At 39.0% G+C, this 27,705-nt stretch overlaps 1 protein-coding gene across 7 annotated transcripts in view; it reads right to left on the reverse strand.

Moving 5' to 3' along the window:
* Positions 1-27,132, reverse strand: part of ubr3 (ubiquitin protein ligase E3 component n-recognin 3) — a 125,934-nt gene extending 98,802 nt beyond the window's left edge. For 3 of the 7 annotated variants that reach the window (XR_013816914.1, XM_079822065.1, XM_079822060.1), the window contains exons 1-14: positions 26,641-27,089; positions 17,848-17,987; positions 17,268-17,420; positions 12,588-12,749; positions 12,386-12,426; positions 11,664-11,730; positions 11,422-11,552; positions 10,236-10,464; positions 9,907-10,086; positions 7,169-7,302; positions 6,423-6,509; positions 6,274-6,339; positions 1,972-2,061; positions 527-655 (exon numbers count right to left, since the gene is read on the reverse strand). Coding sequence is in view for 6 of the 7 variants with exons in the window: in XM_079822065.1 (XP_079678191.1) it covers positions 527-655; positions 1,972-2,061; positions 6,274-6,339; positions 6,423-6,509; positions 7,169-7,302; positions 9,907-10,086; positions 10,236-10,464; positions 11,422-11,552; positions 11,664-11,730; positions 12,386-12,426; positions 12,588-12,749; positions 17,268-17,420; positions 17,848-17,987; positions 26,641-27,071 (2,040 nt within the window). In the remaining variant the exon portion in view is untranslated. Of the gene's footprint in view, positions 1-526; positions 656-1,971; positions 2,062-6,273; positions 6,340-6,422; positions 6,510-7,168; positions 7,303-9,906; positions 10,087-10,235; positions 10,465-11,421; positions 11,553-11,663; positions 11,731-12,385; positions 12,427-12,587; positions 12,750-17,267; positions 17,421-17,847; positions 17,988-26,640 lie in introns of all 7 variants that reach the window. The other 4 variants (XM_079822064.1, XM_079822062.1, XM_079822061.1 and 1 more) reach the window with 2 other exon arrangements.
* Between the last annotated feature and the right edge of the window lie 573 nt (positions 27,133-27,705).

Genomic DNA, 27,705 nt, shown 5'->3' on the forward strand with positions numbered 1-27,705 from the left:
CATGCACTCAGATCGTTAAAATAGGGAACTTTATGTTTAAATGAAAAATTCTCAAATCTCTGTATACCTTTATCAAATATATAAACTAACTTCACAACTTTTAATTGCACTTATATAGAAGACTTTTTTCTTTTAGTTGCCTTCTTTTATAGACAGCTCTTTTCTTCTTGCTATTGTTCAATCTGTAATATTCTGCAGAAGAGAGAAGTGAATCGCACTGCTTCTCTTGTGAGAAGTGAAATCAGAGTTTCACTGATCCACAGCATGTGATTGGCTGTTTGCTACTGATGTCACACCTAAACTCAGGATCAAAGCCTGAGTTGACAGAGAAAGTTGATTTCAACAAAGCCTGATTTGGTTTTGTCAACTCGAAACTAATCCTTAACCCTGAGTTTGTTCAACTACCATCATGGTACGGGTCCCTGTGTTGTCTGTAAAAAAAAACAAAAAAAACACACAAAACAACACAGGTATGGCAAAGAGTTTTCAACAGAAGTGTTAGCGAGTGAGGGGTGTCGTGTGTTACCTGCAGGAGGTAGATGTCCGGGTCAATCATAGAGTTACAGAAGTGAGACTGGACATAGGTCATGGCCTGACCTTTAATCTGCAGCCCGTTTCTCACCCACATGTTACTATGGATCTCAGACAGGCTAGCCTGCACAAACACACATACACACACACGGATCAACTGACGGATCCCCATCTACTTATCACACACTGTAGATTAACATCATAACACAGTCACTTGACATTAAGTCACACGCCAGAAGTGAAACGCGAGACATCGGTCAAGATTTATGACAAACGGCTGCAACTTTACACTACACAATGTTCTCTGCTTCAGCAGCATTAAAGGGATAGTTCACACAAAAATTCAGAAAAATCATTTACTCAATTTACTCAGTTGTTCCAAACCTGTATGAGTTTCTTTCTTCTGCTGAACACAAAAGAAGATATTTTAAAGAATGTTGGAAACCATAATGTTGATGGCACCCATTGACTTCCATAGTAGGAAAGGAAATACTAATGTGTGCCGTCAACTGACGGGTTACCAACATTCTTTAAAATCTCTTTTGTGTTTAGCAGAAGAAAGAAACTAATACAGGTTTGACATGACATTTTCATTTTTGGGTGAACCATAACTATAAATGCACCGATGGGCAAAAAGTCTTGTGTAAGGCAGTAACATTTTAGCACCTAGACCAAACAAAATCACTATATTATAAATCTGGGTAGTCCAAATTCAGTGGATTTACTTCCTTCCGGGAAACACAAAAATATGTTTTGCTGACTGTCCAGACTGGTCTTTTCCATTCAACGCAAGTGGATGTGATTTACACAGTCAAAAAAACACTGTCATGTAATCATAAAAGTAGTACATATGACTTGTTTGTGTTCTTTTTAAAATATCTGAATGCATTGGCACCAGAACCAATGGTTTTACATGTTTTGTTTGAATGTATACAGGTATAAATGAGATTAAGGAACTGTGGCGGTGGGATAACTAACGTTCTGATCTGTTTTCGAGTGCATGAACTGCTTAAACTTGTTACTCATCAAATTTTTGTTCTTTAGGACTGGACATAATTTTACAATACGCCAGTTACATAAAGTAGATAAGTAAAAGCGACTACGCCTTGACTAACTGCTAGCTGGTCAAACTAGTTCTTAAGACAATGTCTCAACATACAGTACAGTATCATATGACTTCAGAAGACTTGAAATATACCGGATGAGTCAGATGGGCTATTTAATGTCATACTTTTTAGTCTGCCCAGCCTTGGTCCAACAATTTTGGGATAGAAGATATGGAATCATAAGAGTTTGTATGATTTTTAACACAAGGGTGAATAAATCGGACAGAATTTCAATTTTGGTGAGCTATTGCCTTAAATTACACACAAGCAGGTGCTCCTTCTCAGTTAGTTTATTCTCCTCTTAATATTTGTATTCACCTCCATAATGTATTACCTGTATCTGAAGAGGGTGCACCATGATCTTCATCAGCATCTCCTGATCAGGAAGCAAACTGTCCAAATCCAGACCTTGACACTTCACTCCCTGCAAAACAAAAACAGATCGGTTTATAACAATGCACATAAAATACGGACTTCAAACAGAACTATTACAGGGTTTCTGCACATTCCTTAAAGTAAAATTTAAGACCCAAAGAAATTCAAATGAATACTGTACACTAGGTACTGTCTAAGATTTTGTTGATTCGAATAATTAGACGATATTTTGCGGAGTGTGTTTTTGTGTTGGTGCCATGGCTGGTTTAGGCCTGTCGTGGACAGCTGACTCACGAAGACATTCATATTATTCATATTTTATGCGGGGGTCAGTTCACAGCAGTGACCGAAATTAACTTTATTGCAATACTTGCAACCTTAAATTGATTTCCAGGGGCATTTTTATCTATATAAGGGCATTTTTTCAAAACGTATTAGATGTGTGCATCACCTTTTATGTCAAATTCTAACATTCAAATTAAATTCAGTCAGAATAATAACAGTATATGGCTGTTACCAATCAAATGAAATTATTATCAACAAAATCCATCTTTGCAGTGCAGAGGACGGACAGAAGCATCATCAGAAGTGACATTAATATATTTACACTGCATTTACAATACATAAATAATGCTATGAGATTATTTAAATATTCAATAAAAAAAACTAAACAAACTTTTTTTTTACTTTTTATTAAAAAGGTACTTTAAATATGAAATTATAACCACCAATAGATGGCGGCAAGTCACTGCCTAAAAGGAACACGCCACTTTTTTTTGAAAATGGGCTTATTTTCCAGCTCCCCTAGAGTTAAACCGTTGAGTTTAACCGTTTTCGAATCCATTCAGCCGATCTCCGGGTCTGGCGGTAGCACTTTTAGCATAGCTTAGCATAGATCATTGAATCTGATTAGACCGTTAGCATCTCGCTCAAAAAATGAACAAAGAGTTTAGATATTTTTCCTATTTAAAACTTGACTCTTCTGTAGTTACATCATGTACTAAGACCGACGGAAAGTGAAAAGTGTGAGATCAAGACTGGAGTTGTTATGATAAACTGCAGAAAGTTTGCGATCCAAATTGTCTGTGCGCTGATTTGCGGCGAAAAAGAGAAAAAGCGGAGGAAATGGTTGGGGAGACACAGGGAGCAAGGATTGTGTTCTTCAAAGAGAGTTTGAGGTAAATAAATAGTTTTGTAATGTGCTGCTGGTCAAGCAAATGTTTGTGCTTTGTTTCTGTTTGATAGAATTGTAAATATATCTATTAAAATACTAATATTCTGGTCTATATAACGCCTCCCTGAACCTCCCGCTGCCCTGTATCTTGCTCTCTCATTGGCTGTAGGTCATCGACGATGTATTCGGAAAACAGTTCACACAGCAGGATTTTGAATCGCAGAGAGGTCAGATATTTAGCAATGCAAATATCTCACGGGCGTCGGCGACTCATCTGCGATTCTCTCTGATTGTGTCTTTGATAATTTACACTGCGTGATTGTCACTCACATGCACGAGCACCGATTTGCCTATGATTTCGGGCATTTGTATGCGATTTCGCCAAACCCTGTCGGCGAGTCAAAATCGGGGCTAAAAGTGTGAATTCGGCATTAAGCACATGGTTTTACTTTATTATAAGATACAAAATTGCATTTTAGTGATTGGCTGTATTTGCCAGTTTAACCTATCAATTACTGGAGTGCTTGTTGCAGCACCTTAACAAATTCATGAAACACTCAATGTGGATAGTTTTTTGTCTGGCCATCACCAGACCAAGCTCAATCTTTTAAAATTGAACATTGGTCTGGGGAGTCTGCTCTGTATTTTTTACTGCACAAGAGGTGTGATCAACGGGCATAGTTCAAATGACTCTGAACAAACTCTGTGTTAAACCCACCAATAGCGCGCCAGGTGGATAAGCCGGTTTGTGATTGGTCCCCACAAATTTGTAACAGAAGCAGGATAGAAATTAGTGATGGGAAGTTTGGTTCTTTTCCGCAAACCGGTTCTTTCGGACAGTTTGTTTCAATGAACCGGATCACCGGTTCTTTTACGTCCTCACGTAATGACGTAATTTCTATCATCAGCCACCTGCGTGCAAACGCGGATGTTTACACGGATTAAATACACTTACATTGACATAAAGTCCTCGGTTCACCCGTGCTCATATTATCAACACAGCATCAGTTGTCCGAGAGAAACGGTTTGGTTCAGATGGTGCTGTCACGCATGCTCACTTTGCTCAGTCTCTCAGCTCATCGATTCTCAGTATCGAACGCGTTTCAAAGAACGAACATGTCCGAAAGAAACGGTTCTCGATTCTGTACTGGTGATCCGAAAACCACTGTACATTCTGTAGTACACGTAGGGCTGTAACGATTTGACCAAAAATAAAAACCTAAAAATTTGACCTCGATTACGATTATTTTGCTTTTTTCCTTTTCTTTTTTTCCCCTCATAAGGTTTTTGAGTAAGTTTACTGATAAGGTTTGTACTGTAAATATTTTCTACTATTAAAAGGTGGAATTTTTTTTTCTAATGAAAAAGTGCATTGTGATTTTAAAATACTTGAAGGAAACGGTTCACTTTCAGCAGTTATTGTCTATGGAGCAGATTTCTGTTTGTTGTACATCAGATACAGATAAATTAACACTGTAGGCCTATATTACATTTATTTGAATGCATTAATGAGAGAGTGATATTGTGTGTGAATTAATCTTACTGTCTCTATTCATTATGAAGCTGTGGTTTGTACTTACTGCAAAGGTATTAAAATGTATGCCTATAACGGTTGAGTTTCTAAGCTACTTTAGTGACTTTACTTTAGTCACAGCTTCTGTCTGAGTGTTCGTTTGTCAAAATATATCAGGCATTAGTTCAACATAATACACATCTGATGGTCGAAACTCGCTTTAATGTTCAAACTGGCAGGGCTTAAACCACCTACAAATGACAAGCTTTGTGAGGATGCAGGTGACCGGTCTGCCTTCAGGACGCGCGCGTTTTCAGAGACGCGACTCGGCTCTCTGTGTCACTGAAAAAAGCTGAGCACTGAACGGAGAAGTTTTCCATATTGTTGTTGTTGAATAGTTCACAATCGCTTTAAATGTTGAAACTGGCCTTTAAACGCATTTACTTGACAAACTTTATGAGCACGAAAGTGAAAGCGGCTTCGGGGCTTGCGCGCGCCGTCTGTGTGTGTGTGTGTGTGTGTGTGTCAGCGCGTAGACTATAAGAACAGCAATTAACTGACCTGTATAAACTGTGTAAAACATGCAGCTACTATAGTGATTCTGGGCATCTATAAACACAGATAACTGCTCCTGCATCTCTGTGTGCCTTCAAACTGCACTTGATGTGACTGACGGGGCGGAGTCACGTGAAAACCGAAATAACCAACATGGGAAAAATACGTCGGTTAGAGGTTCTGAATGTCGGTTTCGGTTATTTTTCGATTAATCGTACAGCCCTAAGTACACGCATGCTCAGCTCATCGGATCGCAGTATTGAACGTGTCCGAAAGAAGCGGTTCGTTCGGAAGTACACGCGCATGCTCAGTATCAGCTGCTCGTGAGTTCTCATCAGTTCTCTCAGCACAACAGGTCTCAGTTCAGTGGACTGTTAGAGTTACTACTAGTAACATATACTTCAGGATATTAGTTTATTTCTAGTCGGAGGGACTGTCACTCATGTCAGAAAGTGAGAAACGTTAATAACTTGTGGATCAGCGCTGACTCTAGGCACGAACCGTTTAGAAAGATTCAGTTCGATTTGGTGAACTGGTTCGACCGGTTCACTAAAAAGAACCGGTTCAAAAGAACTATTTGTTCACGAACCAGACATCACTAATACAAATATGTACAGGTTTCGAGCCTGAGCCGCAGGGCGAAATCAAATGGCCGGCTGATCGGGCTGGGTTTACCCAGTCTAGATAGTTTTAGTATAAATGAGTTCAAATTGGGGCAAAAAAGCTGCCTGAGATTTATGAGATCACAATTTACATTCGACGAAGTTCACGTTTTACTGCTTTCATCCCTCCACTTATCGGTTGTTGCTCATTCAGGCTGTCAGTCTGTGCATTAGTGGTGGGGATTTTTCAATGACTCTTTCTGCAGGTTACATCGTTTTGCAAGTATTAAACTGTCTTTATGAGGGAGTCATTGAATTATTCACTCACCCAGTTTGTTCAACACGACTGATTCGTTCAGGAACTAAACACCACTATTGTATAGGTTCTGAGTGTGTCGGACTGTGCTTCAAGCTCACCTTGCTGAGGAACATGGCGTAGTATCGATGGAGAGGTAAATGAAAGGTCAGCTGGTTGAGGGAAGGCTGCGATAGAGAGAGAAAGGTTTCTCACCGGTTCCACATTCAGCAAGACATATAATCTGACAGTTTAAGCATCAAGACTGTACCTCATCTACAAACCCAATGGCATCAAACCACATCTGAAGAGTCTCCAGACAGTACCGCACCACTGTCTTAGTGTACTCCTGGGTCTCCTGACAACACACAACATGTTCAATTCAAACGTTAGCCTCCGAAAAACACATTTCTGCATTCCACTGCTTTTCTATTATTTTTCTACGTAACATGCACTAAACCAGTGGTTTTCAACCAGGGGGCCAGGGGCCTCAACAAACGTCCAAGGGTCCTTAAGATGACTTACTACTTAAAATAAGACAAAACAAGCATTAAATTTACCTAAACTAAAAATCAATATATTTTTCGTAGCACTTGGTATTTTTTTAAAACTAATATACATCTTTCAAGCTATTCCAAACTTTAAAATGTCTTATTGGGAAGAAATTGTAAGTGGGGGGACCTTGAAGTCAAAAGAGTTGAGATCCACGGTGTTAGACGGACGTGTATGACCGCTAAACCAGTGTCTAACGTCTTTTACAGCATCTCGCACATGACACCGCGCTCAAGGTAAAAAAAAAAACGTACATTTTTGAATGCAAAAACGGTTCTGCATGAATGGCTCTTGAACGCATTTATCAAGTTACATGTACCTATTGTACTACAAAATTTGTAGAAGAACAAACTTGCAATTATAAAGGATTCAAAACTGAAATATAACTCTGTATGCAGCAGATAAATGAGGAAATCTTACAAATAAAAAGGTGGAGTGATGCATGCAGAGATGAATGTAGCTCACCTTGACTTTGCAGTGTGTGAGGAGACCCCACATGGGCTGAGCGCAGGCCTCCAGCTCAGCTGCAAACGCTGCATAATACGTCTGAGACTCAAACTCCACGTGCTCATTCAACTCTCTCTTATTCAGATTCATTCCTGACAGAGCCAAAGTACAGAGAAGAAATCCATAACATCAGAGTGAAGTATTGACTCACCGAGATCAAGTTTCAGTTGTAACGTACTCTACACACATTATATACACATTTATTTATCATACAGCATCTATTGCACTTTGGATTTCAATTTTTCAATCTGTGAATAATATTTTATACTGTACATTGTATATTATTATTACTATTATAGCGTAATGTATATTGTTTAGTGTATGTTTAGTGTATATTGTTTAAAGTATATGTATATTGTAAGTATGTGTATATTGTTTAAAGCTGTGAGAACTACACTCACATTGTGTAAATTATTTATTGTTTATTGTAGAGTTTACTGTGGTGTGAGTAATTGTGGGCGCATCAGTGTAATCTGATGCTGCTTTAAATGTTGTACATGTCATGTCATGACTACCATGTTGCTCGGAACTGCACCTAAGAATTTCACCTACTGTTGCACTTGTGCATATGTAGAGTGACAAATAAAGTGATTTGATTTGATTTGATTTTGATTTTGATACACAGCACACAGTTCTGGGATTTTAATCACAACTAAAATGACCTTTATTAACGTAATAGTCCTAGATGTTTTTTATCACGTAGTAACCCTTTGAGGTGATGCATGTTGTTCACTGCAAAAAAAAAAGGTTTTCCTTATCTAGTTTTCTATATCTAAACAAATATCTGTCTTATAAATCAAGATAGTATACATATAATAGCTAAAAAAAATGATTGCTTTGAAATGGAAAGCAGACTCTGATTTGCCAATTGGATTGTGGTTGTTGGAGGTCTGCAGCTTTATACCTATAGAGATGATCACATATTCAATGAGGGGCAGGGGTGAATTATTTTAGAAGATCTGGAAACCCTTTTTGAATTATATAAATATAGTACCACATGGCTTGATTTGATAAAGTGGATTTAACCATTTTACATTGTATCTCCATTTTCCTTTTATTATTTTTTTTGCGTAAGTTGTTCTTTTTCTTTATATTTTGTATTTGTTGTGGTTGTTATATGTAAAAAAAGAAACGTAAAATAATTTTCACAAAAAAAAAAGAAAAAAAAAAGTTACATTTACTTGAGAAGCAAAATAACTCGTTTTCTGAAAAATGTATCAAAATTAAGAGAGTTTAATATGACAATGGGGTCAGAAAAATGTTGAACTACGAGTATTGACCCCATTGGTAGATATTTTTTCTTGATTTAAGCAATAAGCATAAGCTCACTTCATTTTGACACATTTTCAAAAAAGACTTAAAGGGTTATAGTTCACCAAAAATGAAAAATAGCCCATGATTTACTCACCCTCAAGTCATCCTAGGTGTATATGACATTCTTCTTTCAGATGAATACAATTCAAATTGTATAAACACTTTTTAAAAAGTGCATCTATCCATCATAAAAGTGCATCTATCCATCATAAAAGTGCATCTTTCCATCATATAACTGCTCCACACGGCTCCGGGGGGTTAATAAAGGCCTTCTGAAGCGAAGTGGCGTGTTTGTGTAAGAAAAATATCCATAATTTACTTTATGAAGTTTTAAATATCTAGCCTCCGCCAGAGATCGCCTTCCATATTCAACTTACGGAAAAAGTGTAGTGCCTCTCGCAGTTCAAAATGCTTAAGCTATGTCTGACGACATTGCACACCAGTTACGCTTTTTTACGATCTGCCGGATGCTAGATATTTTACTTTATATAGTTTTAAATATGGATATTTTTCTTACACAAACATGCCACTTCGCTTCAGAAGGCCTTTATTAACCCCCCGGAGCCGCGTGGAGCAGTTATATGATGGATAGATGCACTTTTATGGACTTCAAAAACCAAGCAACATTAACTGCCATTATAAAGCTTGGAAGAGCCAGGACATTTTTAATATAACTGATTGTATTCGTCGGAAAGAAGAATGTCACATATAGCCAGGATGGCTTGAAGGAGAGTAAATCATGGGGTCATTTTCATTTTTGGACGAATTAACCCTTTAAGGTCTGTTCACGCCAGGAACAATATCTATAAAAGATAACTATAATGCTAACAACATACTGGCAAACAAGCACACAATATCGTTCTGTTCATACTAAGCACGCGCTGCAGTTCTGTCATCTGCCACTTTAAATGCTTGAGCTCTTTAAAGTCTGGTGGATTCGGATTGGCTGTCAATGTTTTTATTGTTCATCAGCAGGGAAAAAAATCGTTCTGAAAGTGATTCCAAATATATTGTTTCTCTGTGCTGTTATCGATATAGTTGAGGTCTGGACTCTGCTATTTCTTTTATATTTACAACTAGATCTTTACAGTTATTGTCCTTGGTGTGAACGGGCATTTAATATCAAGCTTCTCAAGTAAATGTATCTTTACTTAAGAAAGTTTAGAAATTTGTACTGGAAAACAAGATAATAATAGTAAGTGTAGGGCATATTTACCCCTTTTTGTCTGTAACTATGTTACAATAAAGCACAGCTTTAATAACTCATTACTATATTAAGTAAACACCCATTCATTCTCATTGTGCCATTCACAGGACCAAGAAAGAAAACTTTGAAACAAAAACAATGTCCATGACTGCAGGATTTCCTGTCAGTTACTGACCTTGGAAGAAGGAGACGAAACTCATCCAGAGCAGCAGCAGAGAATGATCATCCAGGAAGCGCTTGGCCACACTTTGGTGTGAGAGGATATTAATAAAATCACTAACTAAAGGCCAGTAGGTGTTATTCTTTAGTAGAGCTTCACCACAGTTTACCACCACGTGACGATTATTCTCCTCATCTGTGACATTAAAAACACAGACATTTCAAAGCATTCTGGAAATGGTCATCCAGGTATTGATTCAAGAAATGTGCATACAGTGCACAGTACATACACAGCACAAATAGTACGACAACATGGCCTTTCGAACACACCGTCTCTTTGGTTACCTTGCAGTTCGCTCTTGATAAGGCAGCTCTCCATCATGTAGAGAAGCACAGTGACCATGATGTCCAGTAACTGGCACTCCTCAGTGACGTGTCTGGCCAGCTCCTCGTTACTGAAGAGCTGCACGCTGATGTGAACGATGCGGTTGGACATGGTGTCGGACTCGTGGCTCTTCATGAGGGTCTTCATGATGAAGGCGTAGTGTTGTACAAATGTTTTAGTGAACGTGATCTGGCACAGGAGAAGGAAGTACACATTTTGGTAAAATAACTCAAATTATAGATAGATAAACAAATAGTTATAAAACTATTGCATTCCTCAGAAACTTTGCGAACACATATTGTGGCGAAGCGGGCGAGCGAGAGACGTGGGAGGAGCGAGCAAGACTGGTGAGTGATTGAGAATGAGCGTCCACTCGAGTCCTCTCATGAGGGAGCCCGGAGGCATATAAGGACAAGCGACGCCAGTGAAGGACGAGAGAGGACCAGGCCTGTGTTATGTTTTACACCATGTGTCTTCCTGTTCACTTGTTTTTTGACAATAAAGTGAATTTTAATGAAAATAGAAAATAAAACAGTGTAATGAGAGGACTCTGACAGGAGAAGGAAGTACACATTTTGGTAAAATAACTACAAAGTACAAAGCCCCTCCTTCCGAAAAGCCCAGAGTGCTCTGATTGGCCAGCTGACCCAGTGTGTTGTGATAGGCTAAATAAATACCTCAAGCGTGTGTCGGAAATGTAACAGCATTTACTATAATCTGAGTTTCAGCTTCCAAGGCTTCTAATGCAATTGTGTCATTGGTTTTTCCATATCAGTTCGAGTCTCAAGTCAGATTCTGGAAATGCAAATGATTAAGCAAATTGATCGGAACCAACATCCGAATGCCATGGCAACAACAATTCACTGAAGCCTCGCCTTCCTTCATTGTGTATGCCTTTGTGCGGGCATTATGATAATATTTCAAATTGTGCAAAGCAATATCTGGACTTCAATAGATGTTCTAGGCAAGTCTGGATCAGTGTTCTCTGTTTTATATAATAAATCCCTTTTGTGGGAGACTATGAATTGTGTGACTTTGCAGACATGCACTAACAGATACATTAGACACAAAGCATTAAAATCATATGGCCTCTTTAAACTAACCACAGGTCCATTCATCATGTACCAGTTTAAGAGCATTGCATACCTTGTAATCCTGATCTGGCAACATGTTGAGCAAAAAAGTGACCATCTTCTGTGGAAATTCATACTTAATAGTCCAAAACAATAACTCTTCTAAAAAACATTTATGTTTCAGAGTGTCCATTATGGATGGATCTAACAAAACAGGAACACAGCAAGGAAATGTAATTATTGTTATTGTTCCTGAATTATTTGAAGAACAAATGCCAAAAAGATTAAAGAATGAGGAGCTGTAACAGGATTTACCTTTGGTACTGCTACTGAGCTTCACTCTTTTCCTCTGGCCCACACCCTGCAGGCCATCCTGATCCTCCTGTCAAACAAACACAAGAAACACTTTTAATTCGACCCACTCTTCTCAACAACGAGCCCAGCTAAAACAATTCCCTTTGTCAAGAAGTTCACGCTGAAATGGCCAAAATAAAGCGGTGTCCTCAACAATAATACAATGGGAAACACACCCTGCTGTGTTTGTTTTGACTGGTTGCTGGGTCACATTTGTGACCCTGGACCACAAAACCAGTCATAAGTCTCACGGGTATGTTTGTGGCATTAGCCAACAATACATTGTATGGGTCAAAATTATCCATTTTTCTGTTATGCCAAAAATCATTAGGATATTAAGTAAAGATCATGTTCCATGAAGATATTTTGTAAATTTCCTACCGTAAATATATATATATAAATATATATATATAAATATATATATATATATATATATATATATATATATTTTTTTTTTTTTTTAAAGCATTATTAGTTGTAATATGCATTGCTAAGGACTTCATTTGGACCACTTTAAAGGCGATTTTCTAAATATTTCCCTATCGTAACAAATCATACATCAATGGGAAGCTTATTTATTCAGCTTTCGGGTGATGTATACATCTCAATTTAAAAAAAAATATATATATATATGTTGTGGATCAGGGTCACATTTTATCTATCCCAGAAGTCTGTATGCCTACCTCTTTGCTAGAATCCTCCAGACTGGCAGCAGCAGTAGCTCCTAAAATAATAAGGTTGTTGTCAGAAACATGTAGCAAAAACATTAAAACCATGTTACCAAAGTTTTCCAAGACTCATCAATATGCTATTCAATGAAACAAAAGAGGATGAAAACACGCATCTCTACAGTAAGGTAAAGCACAGAAGAGACAGTCGTGTTACCCAGCAGACTGAGCGCTCCTGCCCCTGCTCCAGCCGGAGGGTCTGTTGCTCCAGCGCCAGCTCCTCCTGCTCCCTTCTCCTCCACTGACACCAGACCTGAACTCTTCAGTGCTGACAAATACTTCTCATAGCTCCTCTTGGCATAAACATTCTCCTCTTGACCTGTGAGTGTGGAACGACATAGGTGTTTAAAATTATGTGGAACTATTTTTAAAAGGAACACACCAACTTTTTGGGACTTTAGCTTATTCGTCGTATCCCCCAGAGTAAGATAAGTCCATACATACCATTCTCATCTCCATGCGTGACATTACTCTGTCAAGCCTAGCTTGCGCAGAGAGCGTGCTGGGGACTATTTTCAGGCGCTGCGTAATATTGCGCCGCTGCACTCATGGTACGGCAACAAAGTTCCTTGATTATTACGCAGGAATGAGAGTATAGTTCCTAGCCATATCGGCCTAGAAAATCACAACTTTTCATTTTCCGTCGGTCTTAGTACACGATATAACTATACACATCACAACATGTAAATAGGAACATGGTGTTATTTAGTCACTTATTGAGCAGTAGGCTAGCTGGAGCCGTTTACCTCCAGTCTTTGTGCTAAGCTAGGCAGTTATGGCACGCACGGAGATGAGAATGGTATGTAGGAATGTGCCGGTATCAAATTTTCGTGTTGCGACTAATTGCCGAAGCTTTTAAATCACGGTATACGGTATTATCACAATATTGAAATTCGTTGCAAAAAGAGAGTGTTGTCATACTATAACGGGTTTAATAACTTTCTTATAACAAAAAGAACCAAACATTTAAATACATTAAAGCAATACGCAAAATTTTATAAAGTAAACAAATATTTAAAACCGATTAAAGAGCTAAAGAATTATAAAGAACAATAGGTAACACTTTACGATAAGCCTTAGTGTAAAGTGTGCGACTGAATAACAATCAGAACATATTCAAATAATATCTAGGGCATGTAATTTAGTCCAGATTAAAATATAAAATATTTAAGTTTGAAAATGAATAGCCTTAAGTATTAGGGATGGGCAACAGTGGTCGAGTAATCGAGTACTCGAACGTGACAGCGACCATCGATCATGAGAACGATGATCGCCCTGACTTTTTTAAAAAATTGTTTTGTTTTTTCATTTTTATTGGTTATTGCGTCATTTTGTCCGGTACCGGAGGTCTGATTGGTTAGCGTTATACAGCACGCCTCCAGACCGCGGCGAAATAAAGTGATATAAGTGAAACTGAGGCGTGCACTGCAGTGATGTCTGGAATCATGAGATCATTAAATGGTTAGTGCAAGATGTGCAGCGCCAATCTGTCATAGCCTACATAGCATTATAATGAGAGAACACGATGGAAAAAGAATGCTGTCAATGATCTGTGCTTAGTTCCCCGTGTATCAGCTGTTAAAGGAAATCCACAGAGAAACTAGCGAGAACACTCAGGCTAGCGCGTGAAGTTCATGTGCGCATTCGCGTCCTTTTCTGCAGATGCACATTGTAAGATTACTTTTATGTTGTCTATCTGATTAATCTAATATAAAACGCGTTTGGTTGAGCTTAATAAGCAAGCAAAGCGCTGCCGGTTGTTGTTCATTCTCTTCAGTTTCAGCTCAAATGCATTAATGCTCGACATTATAATATGGTTTAGAGACGGTCATATTCTTTTCAGATATAGGCTATTTATTTCTCAGAATCATTGATATTAGTAATGCAGCAGTGCTATACTGTTCTCGTATTTTTTAACCGTAAACCTAGTTTATTTAAAGTTGTTTTTCGTTAGGCGAATTTTCGAAAAGGCGCAGTGATGTCTGTAAACACTTCGATCATGATTAATAAAATTAAGTGTATGATGTGCAGAGTCAATCTGTAATAGTATTATAATGAGAAGACATTTTTAATAAAATGTTGTTTCGGTTTCGTTGTCCGTGTATCAGCGTTAAGGGAAGAGCGCATTCAACTTGTAGAATCTAGCACGCTGAAGTTCACGTGCGCATTCACGTCCGTTTGTGTTGATTTAAGTTGTAATAGGGTATTAATCTGATATAGGGTGCGTTTGGTTGAGTTTATTAACCAGCTAGCAAGCTCTGCAGGGTGGTGTTATTTCACAGTTTCAGCTCAAATGCAATGCTCGATATTATTGACTTGGTTATTTGAGACGGTCATTTAATAAAGATGTTTCTTTTTCAAAAGACATTTATGCATCATAATCTAGCAGTTATTTTTTGTTTTATATGTTCATGTTTTCATATCACATTTGTATTTGTCAACAACCATTTTCATAACAGTGTTTTCATTATCTCAATGACGGACATGCCCCGCCCCCGAGTACTCGAGTACTCGTTTTTGAGACCTATCGATGATCGAAATGAGAAATTGACAAAAATGCCCATCCCTATTAAGTATTAGGTTATGTGATGAGATTTGGGGAAACGGCTGCATTTCTGCTGTTCCATCAGCGCCCTCTGCTGTCAGAGAGTGAATGTGCGTTTCATTCAGGGCATGTCCTTCACTTGTTCCGCCATGTGCTCGCTCGTTGGGTTTTGTATACATCAGTGAGCGTTCCTCTTTGACGTATTGTTCATTTTAAATGGTTGATAGGTAAAGTATTCTTAAAATGCATTCTAAAAATCTGAATAATTCGTAAGAAATAATTATTCACAGTATTTTGAAGTGCCCACGATAACAATATTGAGCATGTTCATTATTGCGGATCATCGTATTACCATTTACCAGCACATGTCTAATGGTATGTATGGTTTTATCGAACTATGGGGGATACAGTGAATAAGCTTAAGTCCCAAAAAGTTGACGTGTTCCTTTAAAGGGTTCATATCAAGTGTGAAAAAGAACAAAAACGTCTCCCTCTTTCCAAAAAAAAAAAAGCCTATAATGAAAGCTAATAGCTACAATTACAGCTTGAGTAAAAAAAACTGACATCAATGCCACCAGTTCAGAAACATGGGTTAGTTGACCCAAAAATGAAAATTCTGCCCTCATGTCGTTCCAAACCCAGACTTTCGTTACTCTTCAAAACAAATGAAGATATTCTTAACCCTCAAAAAATGGGGGTCAAAAAGGACCCCCATAGGAAATGAATGGGAAATTCGTTTTTTTGTGCATACAATCTACAAATCAGCCAGGATGCTGAAAAAAAGGACTCAACAGTGAAGGGGTGAATCTCTAAAACATCAAGAGTGCAAAACAGACAAAAAAAACAAAACAAACAAAAAAAAAAAAACCTTACATGCACACACAAAAACACAAATTAACACGTGCCATTCCAAAAACTAATTGTGTTTTTTCTGTGTGTGTGTGTGTGTGTGTGTGTGTGAGTTTTTTAGTCTGTTTTGCACTCTTGATGTTTTAGAGATTCACCCCTTCACTGTTGAGTCCTTTTTTTCAGCATCCTGGCTGATTTGTAGATTGTATGCACAAAAAAACTCTGTATTTTCATATTTTTGCCAATTTCCCATTCATTTCCTATGGGGGTCATTTTTGACCACTTAGACTTTTCAAATCCTGTCCCCAATTTTTTGGTGTGTTCATGTACCAAGTACCAATAAAGTCACCAAGTTTCGGACCATTCCGATGTAGCTACGATTTTTAACATAAAAAAAAAAAAAAAAAAAAACTTTGGGTCAGAAATGACCGAAGACCCCCAGAGGGTTAATTAAATCTGTCCCTCCATAAACACCTACGTAACTTTGACACTTTAAAAAGTTTATAAAGAGATCGTAAAATGAATCAATTTGAATTAAGTGGTTTAGTCCAAATTTTCTATAGAGACTCGAATGCTTTATATGATGAACTGACTGAATTTAAGCTTTTATTCACATATAAACATTCTGATCAGCAATCATAAACAGGTCATTGGTTCTTGCTAAAGCTCAAACGTGCTGCGTAACACAAGAATGAACCTCATTGGTTCTTGCACATCAAGCGAAGATGCTTGAGCTTCCATTTACCACAACTGTTGTGTGTTGATGAATGTTTAAATGTGAATAAAAGCCTAAATTCAATCTGTTCGTCATATAAAGCGATTGAGTCTCTTCAGAAAATTTGGACTAAACCACTCAATTCATATGGATTAGTTTTACGATCTCTTTATGAATTTTTTGAAGCGTCAAAGTGGTAGTTGCGTAGCTGCCAACGGAGGGACAGAAATCACTCAGATTATCAAAAAGATCTTCATTTGTATTTGAAAAATGAACAAAAGTCTTTGGAACGACATGAGGGTGGGTAATTAATGAAAGAATTTTCCTTTTTTGGGAGAACTATCCCTTTAAAAACAAGTAGCTGGAGTTTATTTCAACAAGATCCCTGATCATTTCATACGGAGTGGCACATTATTGAAGGATGGGCAGTTAAAAAGTATATTTTGATAGGACCCACAAGCAAGTTATTTCACATTAGAAGAGAACAGCTAATCATAAAGGAAATTTGCATATATAGGTCTTAAAGTCATAGAAGCAAAACAGGCGTTTTTTATTCTAGGCTCAGAGAGAGGGTGGAAAAATGGACAAATAAATATATAAAAATCTTGAAAAATAAGAAAGTAAAAACGAATGACTGGAAACAGCACTTTGTTGATCAATGCATACACATACATGATATAACAACTTGAACAGCTCAAGTGCAGTCAATATATTTCAGACATACTCACCCATGCTCAGCTCTTTAAAGGTCTGCTGATTGGTTAAGATCTTGGTGAGAACAGTGCGCATGGCCCCGCCCATCTTGGTGAGCTCTTCTAAGAACGATATGTGCAGCTCTAACTGCTGCAGCACCTTCTGCAGATCTCTGTCAGCGGCCGACTCTGCAAGCACATGATAAGATGTTAGTGTGCGAGACAAAATATAGCAGCATATGTTACCCCAGTGGGCACGATTAGCAGGCTCAGCCAGTACATGCCATACACACGGGACTGATATAATGAAAAAGCACAGAGAAAAAGAGTTGACTAAAGCATTATTTAATATCGCAGATCATCTTTTTTGTTGCTTCACAATATGTCTGGTTAGTTTAGGAACTGAATCTACCGAAACCGCTCCAAACAAAACACTGAAAGTTGGGAGTTTTGTGGCTTTTATTTCATGTCTTTTAGCTTTGTGGCCATGTAGTGTATTCCCATAAATGAACAGAAGAGCCTTTAGCTGACAAACCTTGTGTGCCTGTGAAACCATTGTATGGGATCTTTAAAGAAGTTACCACAGCACATGGGCAGTGAGGTGTGATGTCCTCACCTGGTTCAGTGTAGCCGTCTCTCAGGTATTGAATGATGGTGATGATAAACCTCGGCAGGACCATCTCAGACATGAGCAGCAGATCCCGAGGGACCGATGGCACGTTCTCGCCCGTTTTTAACCGATGCCTACTACAAAACCTGTCACACAAGAGCATACGAATTAGAATTTCACATTAGTAATTTGCTGTTTGCTATACAAAAAAATCCTGTTTTCACTGTAACAAATAAAATTTAAAAAAAGTCTGACATTACAGACGGTCAACAGATTGATGCACTACAGGCAACTATGCAAGTCTTCAAGTCTATCACTAACATTGGGGTGTAGGGATAAAAGATGTGCTGGAACGCAAGTTGATCTATATCACCATAGAACAGTGACCGCCCACTTTATCAGTGGTCTTGGTTCTGGAAATATATTGCCAATTAGTTTCCTCCATATATATTTAAAGGATTAGTTCACTTCCTTCAATTCCTTTCATCAAAGGATGAACATTTTTACTCACCCCCCATCTCATCCAAGAAAAAAGTTTTTTGAGGAAAACATTCCAGGATTTATCTCCACATAATGGACTTCCATTGCAACCAAAGTGTTGAAGGTCCAAATCAATGCAGTTTCAAATGGCTTTGAAGAGCTTCAGAGGCTCTGCACGATCCCAGATGAGGAATAGGGTCTTATCTAGCCAAACCATCGCAATTTAATAAAAGTATATACTTTTTAACCTAAATTGCTCATCTTGCGCTGCATTGCCACGTGCCAAGGATTGCACAATCACGTTGAAAACATCACACTACACACTAAAAAAAAAAGGTTCGATATGGCACCAAAAATGGTTCTTGGCTCGTAATCATAGAGGAACCTTTTTAAGTGCTATATAGCACCAATATTGGTGCTTCAGTGGTTCTGCAGCGGTTCTTCATTGGTTCTTTGACTAAGGTGCTATATAGCACCGCTACCATACAGAACATGTTAAGATATGATGCTATATAGCACCATGATTACAACGAAGAACCATTTTTGGTTAGCCTGACAAGCCAGAGCCATATCAAGATGTTGGGTCTGGAAACTCACCATTGGCAGGGCTCAATCCGAGGGGCAGGATAAACGGTTGTCTGTCAAATTCCCTCTGCACGCAATTGGATAGCGCTACAACCAACCGACGCGGAGCTAACGTTAGTTGATAGATTAAACTCTGAATACATCTTCCTTTCTTACGAATGACTTCAGTGCCGTTCTTTGTTCTTTCCTCAAAGAAAAGCTTAACTCCAAGTCTTCCAGAGTCGCGGCCAAAACCGATTTGAAAGACGCTGATCGTCAGCTTCTTTGTTTACCTGTAGCACGCAGAACCTCCGCAACTCCGCTCCGTCATTATGTTAAGCCCGCCCACCGACTCTACACGCGCTGTGATTGGCCTGACCAGAGTTTGGCTTTTCCAGCTCTGAGGTCTACCGAGAGTTGCTAGACTACACTCGCAGCAAAATACATTTTCTGCCGCTAGGGTGCGTCTAGATTTCTAGGCAAATTTTTGGTGCCATATGGAACTTTTTTTTTTTTTTAGAGTGTAGACGTAGGCAGAAGTACCGCCCCAACCAAACGTGCAAGGACTAATACAAACGCCCTTTACCAAAAAACACTCCATCTTCAACTTCAAAATCGTCCGACATTGTTGTTTTACCTTTTTTTTGCTAAAGGGCATTTGTATTAGTCATCACAGGAGCGCTTTGTAAACACGGGGCGGGACTTCTGCCTACGTCTAGCGTGAAGTTTTCGACGTGATTGTGCAATCTTTGGTGCGTCGCAGAGCAGCACAAGAGGAGCAATTTAGGTTAAAAAGTATATTCGTTTTTATTTTATTTTTGAAAATGGCCGATGGTTTCGTTAAATAAGACCCTATTCCTCGGCTGGGATCACGCAGAGCCTCTGAAGCTCTTTAAAGCGCTTTGAAACTGCATTGATTTGGACCTTCAACATTTTGGTTGCAATGGAAGTCTATGGTGTGGAGAGAAATCCTGGAATGTTTTCCTCAAAAAACTTAATTTCTTTTCGACTGAAGAAAGAAAGACATGAACATCTTGGATGAGATGGGGTGGGTAAAATATCAGAACATTTTCATTTTTAAGTGAACTAATCCTTTAAAAAAAAATCATCAGTAAGGAGTTCAAAGCCATGAAACGAGCCAAAACCACATCACTAAGAATCAGGGGGGAAAGAAACATGCATTTCAATTATTTTAATTGGGAATGAGAAAGTTATCCCATGAAGCATTGCAACAGACAGGCACTATAAATTTACAAATATCCAATGCCAACTATAATTTAGTTAAAAATAGCTTTGAAGCATAAAACCACTTTTTCTCTCAATGTTATTTCAGTATTCAAATATGCAAGTAGACGAGTGTAGAGAGAAAGAATCAATACACAATGCTCCATGGGACTCAATGGCTGCATCCAAAATGGCATACTTCCCAACTATAGTAGGCGAAAAACAGTATGTGACAAAAGTAGTATGTCCGAATTCCCAGTACTCATAAAAGAGTAGGCCAAATGTACCCAGATGACCTACTACTTTTAGACACACACTTGCAAACTTTCCTAGGCACTTCCCCTCGGGGGAATCCCTGCCGCCATTTTGAAGTGCATTGCACTTCCTGAAGTGGACGAGGGAAGTTTATACGGACAGACCCTCGCTCCCTCGATTTTGACCGAGTCTACTTCATATGTACACTTCAGGCTGCTTCATCTACCACAATGCAACACGGTGGTGACGTCACCACATATCGCGTTTAATTTACCCCACCACAAATAACTATGATATTTTAATTATTTTTTTTAAAACCTATATACATATAAAATGCTGCATTAAACAATTTCATAAGGGGACAAAATTATAATAATTCAACTCCATAGTGGATTCCAAGTGATCAAGGGCTTAGGACGTCCCAGTTCAATCCATAGCAAAGGTTCCGCCAGTAGGGGGCACTCATGCAATGCAAGCAATGACGCACATCCAAGTGAACGAGACGGTGAAGGGCTTAATAAAAAAAACTCTGGAACGCAGCACCGGTGAGATTCTAAAGTGTGCATAAGATGGACACTTTACTATCCCACGGGAGAGGATTTGTGAATGGCAGTGAAGAGACGCAACTAACGTTGGTAGGTCACGTGATAATGACAACATGGAGAATGTAGTACATCCAGAATACATTCATACTACACACACTCGTACTATATAAAATTACTTATTCAAAATAAGCACCTACTCAAGACAGTGTGTGATTTAAGACATTGTCGTTTCCGTGGAAACAGCGACTTCTCTAATTGGTGGATTTCTGTTCAGAATTATGGGAAGTGTATTTCTCTTCATAAAAACCCCTGGTTATTAAAAACTGATTCAAATGGAAATGATAGATCTTTTCCCCCGCATTTTTAATTACATTAAGACAATAAATGATTATAAATTGTAATTTAGACTAAACATTATTTGTAGTGCTCCTACCATCCAAAAATCGCAATACGCATTGATCTGAAATTAAGTTTCAGCTTTTAAACTGTCAATCTTCTCACAAAATTCAATCAGTAAATGTCGTTTTGACTCCTTAATGTGGCATAGCAGACCATTGTCGCCTCCTCAGTTTAAGAAGCAGCAATTTATGATTTAAATAAACATGATTATTTGATTATCAAATACATTTCGTTTTAGGGTTTTTTGTAAAAAAAAAAAAATGTATCTGCATCACTACTTTGTACTTTTTGAAGCCCACTGCTGTGTTCGATTGGCCTATAATAACAAGGCGCTAACACAGGCTTGCTTGCTTTACTCCCATACAAAAAAAAACAATAAATATAAAAATACCGCACTGGCATAATTGTACAGTGGTCGTATTAGAGGTTAAGGTTAAGGCTGTATGATTAACTGAAGTTTTCCATCAAAATAAAACTTAGATATTTAAAATTTGAAAATGAAGAAATTAAGACAGCCATTCATATTAGTATTGTAATTTTACAGCAAAAACATTTTTTTTATTGTTTATTTATTTTTTGCAAAAATCAAAAACACCATTATTATTTTAAAGCCATATTGAGATATCACAACATTCTGCCCAAATTGTGCAGCCCTACAAACAAGCAAAGCAAACCTGTTTTTTTTTTTATTGCATTTTAATTTTAATCAGAAGAACTGAAAACAGGATTTCCCCAAGTCCTGCAGTCCTAGGTAATATTTTGACTGTACCACAGCACTGAATGCCTTATTTACCTCGTCTGTCTACAGTGCGGTCTCAGCTTTTATAACGCATGTAATGTCACAGATTACGATGATTGGGTTCAGTGGACCAGTCATTATGATTCAGAAAGAACATGAGAGTAGTGTGAAGTCAGTCTAGAGAGCAAAAGCAAAAGTGTTGCTGGTGTCTTTTCACGGTAAACATCTAACAATAATTAAAATGCCAATATCCTCATTCCAACACTGACAATTCCACCATTTACAGATCAAACACAGTGACTCTTCTGAGCTCCAGCTGACAGCAGTCATATCTGCACCTCTACATGTTGAATTGTTGAAGTGAAGGCCCGGTGCAGTGTGAGAGGAGGAAGGGAAGAGACCCGTCACTGACCCTGTGGGGTGGGGGGGTGGGGGGCTTCGTTAAAAATAACCCAGACTGTGGCACTCTCTGTAAGGCAGTGATCAGGTGCCACAGCCCACTCTACACTATTAACCCCCCCTGACGGACTCCGACTGTCACACCAGGCCTTATATTAGCGCATATATATCTCAATTAATGCACAGCTGTGCCTAAAACCAAGTGAATTGCCTACACACAACATTTGAATGAAACATCCTATACTAGTTTTACTAGTAACCATACGTGTATAGGGTACACCCCCCAAAAATGTGTGGATTCGGAACAGACCAAGGATCCTATTTTAACGATCAAAGCGCATGGTCAGAAGCGCATGGTGCAGGTGCACTTAGGGTAGGGGTGTCCAATCCTGATCCTGGAGATCCACGGTCCTGCAAAGTTTAGCTCCAACCCCAATTAAACACACCTGAACCAGCTAATCAAGGTCTTGTTAGGCATACTAGAAACTTCCAGGCACGTGTTGAGGCAAGTAAGAGCTAAACTCTGCAGGACAGTGGCCCTCCAGGACAGAGTTTGGACACCCCTGACTTAGGGCAAGTTCAAATCCACTTTTGCTAGTTTAACGACAGAAAAAAACAGTTGGCTTGCCAGGCGCATGGTCCAAAAAGGTTGTCCCTAGTCTCTTAATGAGTCATGGGTGTGTTTTGGGCGTAACGAGTCTCATCTCCCATTCCCTTTAAAAGCCAGTTGCGCTTGCACCATGGTGGATTCGCTATTTACATGACGGAAAGACTGAACGCTTCTCCAGAGGAATTATTTAAATATATTAAAAATGTGTGTGCTGCTACACATTAAAAATGTGTGTGTGTGTGTGTGTGTAATAAGCAGAGTGTATGCGCGTTGTGCACCCGCCTATAGGCACATATTACTAACGCGCCCTTTAAATAACACAAAAAATACTGTTAGACAAAACCTGGTCTAAAAGTCAATAGCGAAGTCGTTTTCAGTTCCTCAAAATAGCAACGTGCCAACAATGAGAACACACCTGGTTTTCAGACCAGCACGCCCATGGCCGAACAGATGGGCGCGAGTGCATTTGCTATTTAAACAACGTGGCGCTGGACGTGAAAATGAGAACTGCGTCGGGCTGAAACTAGCAAAAAACACTTGCGTTGCGCCCAGGGTCGCATTGCGTCAGGTGTATGATAGGAGTTGTAAATACAACAGATTATCGGAGTACGAAAATACTATTATTTTAGTTTTCCATTTAAATTTCGAGTTTAATTCAGTGAGCTACTTTGTCATTTCTTTGTAATTATTTGTGAAATCTAATAGCAATTTTTGAGTGAAAATTATTTCAAAGTAAATTTTAGGTAACACTTTATTCCAATGGTCCATTTTAGACATTCTACTAACTAGAAGTAACTTTGCAACTTACATATCAACTGCAAGTCATTAGAGTATTAGTAGACTGATCAGCAAACACTTTGTTGTGGTGCCCAACAGACATTCTACTGACTAGAAGTAACTTTGCAATTACATGTCAACTTATTCTACGAACCCTAACACCTAACGGTCTACTAATGATCTACTATAGTCTACTAACAACCCGATGAGAGTTGGCTGACATGTAGTTGATAAGTTATTCCCAGTCAGTAGAAAGTCTAAAGAGGGCCATCGAAATAAAGTGTTACACCATTTTTTCCCAGTGTTTTAAGTGCTGCCAATTCCCATCACATCTTTGACACCATAAGTGTTGGAGATTTGGAACATGCCCATGGCGCCCAGAAATGCTGCTGTCTGACACTCAAAAATGTTTCTGACTAGGAACACGCCTATGTTATGACGCCAAGCTCCCTACATCCGAGGGCGTCTTGCCCAAAATACTGCTGATTCAGAACACAGCCATGAACAGGTAATGCTGAGGATCCTAAAAACATCACCGAGTTTGAGACTCAAAACTGCTGCTAATTCAGGAAATGCCTACGGTGGCCAAAAATAATGCTGAACCAAAACACCCATATAAATATCATGACCAAAATGATGCCGATTTAGAACACACCAATGATTGGATGCTCAATATCTATGTATAGGTAGGCAGCAGCACTAGGTTTGATTCAGGACGCATACATGATGTGATGCACCAATCAGAGGCTATGATGGCCCAAAATGCTTCAGATTGAAGATGTGTCAGTGATACAATGCTGTAGGTAGACAAGTCACTAGCTTGATATTGTTGCGGATTTGGAACGCACTGTTGTCCATGTAGACTAGATTTGAGACTATGATGCCTAATAAAGCTTCCGACTCAGGATGTGCCAATATGATTCCCAAAAATGATGTCTAGCTCACTTGATTTGACACTATGATGCCCAAAAGTCCTGCTTATTTGAGGTACTCCTATGATGTGATCAACAAGCCAATGTTATGAGGTCCAAATTTTTTGCTGATTGTGACTATAGTAGACAGTTTACAAGGTTTAAGACTGTAGCCGCTTTTCCACCGTCAGGCCGAAAGGTTCTATGAATGTTACCAGTTGCATTTCCACTCGAGCCTTGTACAGCACGGCACAATTACAAACCGTTCTTGGCCTAGAATTGGCGAACTGTGCTGGCAGGATTGGTCATTATTTGTCTGTTGCCTGGCTGCCAGTTTCTCTGTAGCAGGTTAAGCTCATTATTTAAGCGATGTAAACTTAAAAATAATAATAAAATTAACAGAAATATCTTATCCTCTAAAACACGGCCGCTATTTACATCTCATGTTGTCTGTATACCAATGCAACGACTGATACATTTGTATTACATTCCACGGGAAGGAAGGGTTAAGCAAAGAGAACAGTTTGGAAAAGCGGCTTATGACGCCCCTAAATTCTCCAGATTCAAAATTTTATTAATTTGCAAGATGATATTCAAAATTCAATTGTTTAGGTGGTCAGCATGTTTGCTGTGGAGACTATGATTGGTCAAATTCAGTGTTTTTTTTTTGTTTTTGTATCATTGATATACCATTACAGCATTTATTAATACATTCGACTTTTTTTGTTTTATATTCGCCGCTTTCACTTTTATGTGTTCGATTTTTATTACAGACAGCATTTGGGACATTAAATGTGCCTTAGGAAAAAACATTACTGGTGTGCCTCTTCAGACAAAATAATGGGACTGACTTATTCTAGGACAGTTAAAACAGCTCAAACATGCATTTAGTCTGGGACTAACTTAAGCCTTGTCTGTGAAACTGGGGGAAAGTTTAAGATTTGTATATACTTTATTAACTTTTCTTTTGTTTCAAGTAACAAAAATGAATTTTATGGGTTTGTTTTAGTTAACGATAACAACCCTGGTCAGGACTCAGGGTGCTTAAAAAAAAAATCATAATAATACATAACAATAATAATAAATGTCAATGTAGGCAGCTCACAAACGACTGATCCCAAAACAGCTGCCGACTCAGGATGCGCCTATATTGTGATATCTAGGTACAGGCGGCTCTCTAGGTGTAAAACTAAGATGCCCAAAATCCCTGCTCATTCAGAGCACTCCAATGATGGCCAACATGCAGCTGGACCAGCACTCCAATGAGGTATACTGAAAAAATAAAATAAAGACCAGCTAAAGACCACAATTCAAATCTAATGAAATGTTATGACCCCTCAAACTCTGCTGCTGATGGGACACGCCCATGTTATGACGCTTAATAATAATAATATTCATCATCATCATGATAATAACAATAATGCTAACATCGCAAGGTTTGACAGCATGATCCCCTAAAACGCTGCTGATTTTGATTGCGCCTTTAATATGAAATTCAAATCTGCTGCGGATTTGGGACAACTTTTACGATGCTCAATACTACTACTACTAATAGCAGCTTGCAATGTTTTACATTATGAGCCCCTAAAACGCCGTGATTTTACGACTATATGACGCCCACATCTGCTGCTGATTTGAGACACACCTTTTACGATGCTCAATAATAATACAAATAATAATAATGTCAAGATAGGCAGCTCGCAAGGTTTCACATTATAAGCCCCTAAAACGCTGCTGATTTTGGTTGCGCCTATGATATGACGCCCAAATCTGCTGCCGATTCGGGATGCGACTATGCCATGATGCCCCCAAAAAGCTGTCCGTGTAGTCAGCTCACTGACAAGGGTGTGAGCCTAGCCCCTGTCAGTCAGATGTCCGCTCGGAGTGGCTACTGACCCGCTCTCTCTCATCACGTTCCCGTCCCCGCAGTCACAGGCCCCGCCGGCCTGGCTCCGGAACATGTTAAAATCATGGCCCGTGTGGTCGCCGTTATTGAAGCACTCCGCACATAACGACATGCACGGCGAGATGCCGCAAGTCCGGCAACGGTAGGCCACGAAGTTGGCAGTCCACACCAGCCCGCAGAGGGTGGCGTTATCGTAGGATCGGACGGTCCGGCAGAACTCGTCGAAGCCGTCCCCTCCGGCCAGCAGCCATTTACACCACTCCAGCGCCTCCGGGTCCGAGCCCCGCTCCGGGTTCAGCACGCTATCCAGCAGCTCCTGCAGCTGCCGCAGCCCTGAGCTGTTGTCAGTCCTCTTGAGGTCTGCCTTCAGATGGGCGGCGGTGGATTTCTTGTCCCGGCGCAGCAGCGAAGCCGCCATCATGCGCTCCGGGTTTGTTGTGCTCACTTTATTTTGGTTGTCTTGTTGCTGTGATCGCGGGGCTTCTCGCGAGGTTTTGTTGATAAACTGTGCTCTGGTGGGACGTTAAACGGAGTGCTAAAATGGGCGGAGCTTGATTTACCTCTGAGTCATTTAGCGGACGCTTTTATCCAATAAGAGACAAAGCGCTAGCAGTTTATCATAAAGGAGGCAGCAAGTGTCGCAAGTTTTAAGAAGCTATGGAATAATAAAACGATTTTTAAATAAATTACAGAAAACCAATTAGAATTAAAAATTGTCTATAACTGATCAAATAATGGGTCGAAATATATTAATTCCTAATCTAACTTCCCACTGTGTATTTTCAATTCATCGAAGTTTCTCACTGTAAAACGTTTGCTGCAATTTGCTTCATGGTACATGTTATTTTTCTCAGCGTTTGTACGGATGGACCAATCAGTTGTTTGTGATTACTGGACATTATAAAACATATTTTAGCGAGATTACTGGGTGAGATTTGAATTTGGACCTCTGGGCCTATTCATTGTAAATAAGAGATTTAAACGATGATAAGTTTTAGTTGACACATGTCTCAAATAAGACAAAAACGTCCTGAAATTCGAGTGCGTTTCAATGG

The sequence above is a fragment of the Gobio gobio genome (genome assembly GCF_949357685.1).
Source record: "Gobio gobio genome assembly, chromosome: 7".
Classification (NCBI taxonomy): Eukaryota; Metazoa; Chordata; class Actinopteri; order Cypriniformes; family Gobionidae; genus Gobio; species Gobio gobio.